Raw genomic sequence first — 3051 nt, 5'->3', positions numbered from 1 at the left:
CATTATAAATAAATAAATATATATATTAGCCCATATGAAATCAAACAGAGCAGTCGCAATCAATAAGGAAAATACTGAAGGAAAAGTTCACATTTTGGGCAATGTGCTTTTTCTCTTTCTCACCTAGCACCTAAAGCTCATTAATTAACATGTTATAAAACTTGTTCAATAGCGCTGTTAGGTGGATTTTGGGCAGAGCCAGGCTACCTGTTTCTCTGTCTCCAGTCATTGTGCTAAGCTGAATTAGTACCTATTTATTGTACAGACATGACATTCTCATGTAACTTTGCAAAAAAAAAAAAAGCAGATTTAGCAAAATGCTGAGCTTTTCTTTTAAATATTGAACTCACCATTTTTTTGGCATGCTCTTCACAGAGTGGTGTCTGGTGTGTGATATCAAACACGGGGATGGAGCACTGCTGACCATCTGCAAATTTGGCTGTGCAGCTAGCAAAGAGCTGCTGGGAACGATTCAACAGGATGTCTACCGAGAACAATAAAGGAAATAACAATACAGGACAGAGTGCATGTGGCATATGTCACACATCGCACAGAGATATTGCACATCGCAGTGTGTGATTTTAAAAAAACATGGTACAACTGAATTTGATAAAACCATATTTTAAATGACTAAACAGAATCACAGTCGTTCTTCTGCACTTGTCGCCAGCAGCTGTACAATCAGTGACGTGGTGGAAAGGATACGCTGAAAGCAGTGTTGAGTGAAGGGCAGAGCCCTGTTGTTGCAGACCTGGCCCTTTGTGCTGCCAGTGCAGGTCCCCGTATCTGTGTTCTGCTGCCTTGCTGGAGCCGCACTGTAGAGACATACAGACCCAGGAGTGAGCAAACAGCAACAACACTCCACAGCTCTTGTCTTTTGTACATTTCTAATTAGGAGATGAAGACTGCAAGATTAGAGAACCAACAAGTAAGTCATATAAGTGGCACACATTGCTGGTTGCACATATATAAATATATATAAAAAACACTGGATGAAACCATATCTATTTTGGAAATCACATAACACTGAATTTCTAATGTACAGGTGGGTGATGGAGGGTGTTATGAATGTTTAACCTACCAGCACATGGGGTTTGATCTTACTGTATTTATGTTAGTCCAGAGACATAAACAAAACTAACAAATATGTTATATATTATAATATGTAATATATTAATACCTTGAGGAGCTTCGAGAGGCACCACGTAACTCCTGGATCAGCTGCCCGGCACAGTCTGGGTTGTTACTGGCGGCGTGCAGCAAGGCTTTGCGGAAGGCATAGCGGTATCTCTTTTGGCGGATACTCGCCCTCTCCTCCCTGCACATGTGCTTGTATTTCTCCTGGAGGTACGAGCAAAGCCTAAGTAGCCGCGTTCTCCGCGAGGAACCACTGTCGTCTTCCAACCTATATTTAAAAAAAAAAATATATATATATATAGCAGTCACGGCGAGAAGCGTCAGGTCAAAGTTTATACTGCGGGGTTACGTATCTGGATACCGACCCATTCTGTGGTCTCCAAGAGCTCTGGAATGGAATACATGACTCCGCCTCCTCTTCATCATCATCATCATCATCATCATCAGCACTGTCTTCTGACCAGTCCAATCCTGAAAGAGAACTTGTTAGAACGGCTCGTATATCTCAGCAGGCTCAAATCTCAACTGCTACACAGTATCTGAAGCACCTCACACACTGATAATCACACTGAGTTTACAAACTGCTTGTAAATGCTTTTAAATGAAGCACCTAAATGAGGAAAGAGGTCTCCGTGCTCCCGGTGTCTCTTGGCACAGAGCTGCACCAGATGTTGCAACCTGGCCAGGCAGCTGGCAGAAGGTGAGAAGGCAGCGGGACGCATGACAACCACATGCCGCTGATTGTTACTGCCACTGTCCTTGCAACTGACAGGCAAGTGAGTAGCAGTGAAAGGCATTTTCCTGCTGAGTGATGGCCCAGAAGGTTGCACTGGACTGGGTGCTGCATTAGCGGGTATCCGTGGAGGCAGAAAGTTGACCGTCTGAGGTGGTGGTGGATTGCATAATAAACCCTGCTGCTGTCCGGGGAAGATTGAAGATGTCACGCTCGAGTGCTGGGGCGGCTGAAGAAGACCTGACTGCTGCCGTGGGAGATGAGTGTTGAGCGGCGAGGAGGGGTGGACATGGGGGACAGGCGAGGGAGTAAAGTGCTCAAGAGGTGGCTGGAAGAGGTCCGTGTCATGGCAGAGTTTCTGGTTGAGCACAAGGCGACTCTGTAGTTTCTTCTTGATGGCGCTGCCCTTCCGAGGAGTGCCCACCTCCTCCCCATCCGTGTCGTCCTCGTAAAAGGCAAAAGGGTCCAGTAGCTCTCCATCAGGGAGGGGTAACAGACGTGTACAGGGGGGAGACGGCGGAAGTTCACCTAGACCATTGGAAGTTTTCAGAGCTAGAGAGGGCACAGTTATGTTGAGAGCCACCGACTCCAGGTGAGCCCGGGAGCGCATATCCTCCAAAGCATCATGTTTCTTTTTCCGTTCCTTCTTGGGGATAAAGCCCAGAACCTGCAGGTGGCTGTTACAGTATCTGGAAAACAAAACAAAAAAAAAAAAAAACACATCCTCAGCATACTACGCACAGCACACCTGTAACATAATGTATTTTCCCCACACGGCGGTGATGTGACGCACACAGACATACACACCTGCGGTCCTCAGCCTTGGGGATGGGGTTGGTACACCGCTGGCTGTTGTACTTGGCCACATATTCACATTGCTTGAAGGGGGCTGTCTTATCCTCCAGGACGTGCCGGATACAGAAAGCATAGCCATTTAGTCTGCGCTGCTTGCAGAGCTTTGGGCTGTATGAGCACAACGGCTTATTGTCCACCTCTGAGAAGTGTATGTGTTTGCCTTCATACATCACGTGACTCTTGTCCTTGACAACATCAGCTGATGGGATAAAGTCAGGGAAAACCAAGAATTACATCACTCACAATTCATACTGAAGCACATGCAGGTTTAAGAGGCAGGGAAATAGTCATCTCTACAACAGGTGACTGTTGTATTATTATATATA

At 46.0% G+C, this 3051-nt stretch overlaps 1 protein-coding gene across 1 annotated transcript in view; it reads right to left on the bottom strand.

Moving 5' to 3' along the window:
- Positions 1-3051, bottom strand: part of LOC118338756 (INO80 complex subunit D) — a gene marked incomplete at its 3' end in the record, with an annotated part of 8138 nt that overhangs the window by 3137 nt on the left and 1950 nt on the right. The window contains 6 exon segments of the mRNA XM_035676066.1: positions 351-484; positions 706-815; positions 1181-1405; positions 1503-1608; positions 1748-2559; positions 2678-2924. Of these exon segments, the coding sequence (XP_035531959.1) occupies positions 351-484; positions 706-815; positions 1181-1405; positions 1503-1608; positions 1748-2559; positions 2678-2895 (1605 nt within the window).

This window comes from Morone saxatilis, unplaced genomic scaffold (genome assembly GCF_004916995.1).
Source record: "Morone saxatilis isolate NCDOM2014 unplaced genomic scaffold, NCSU_SB_2.0 Contig5, whole genome shotgun sequence".
Taxonomy (NCBI): domain Eukaryota; kingdom Metazoa; phylum Chordata; class Actinopteri; family Moronidae; genus Morone; species Morone saxatilis.
The sequence above is the reverse complement of the archived record's forward strand: the minus strand, read 5'-3'. Positions and strand labels throughout refer to the sequence as shown.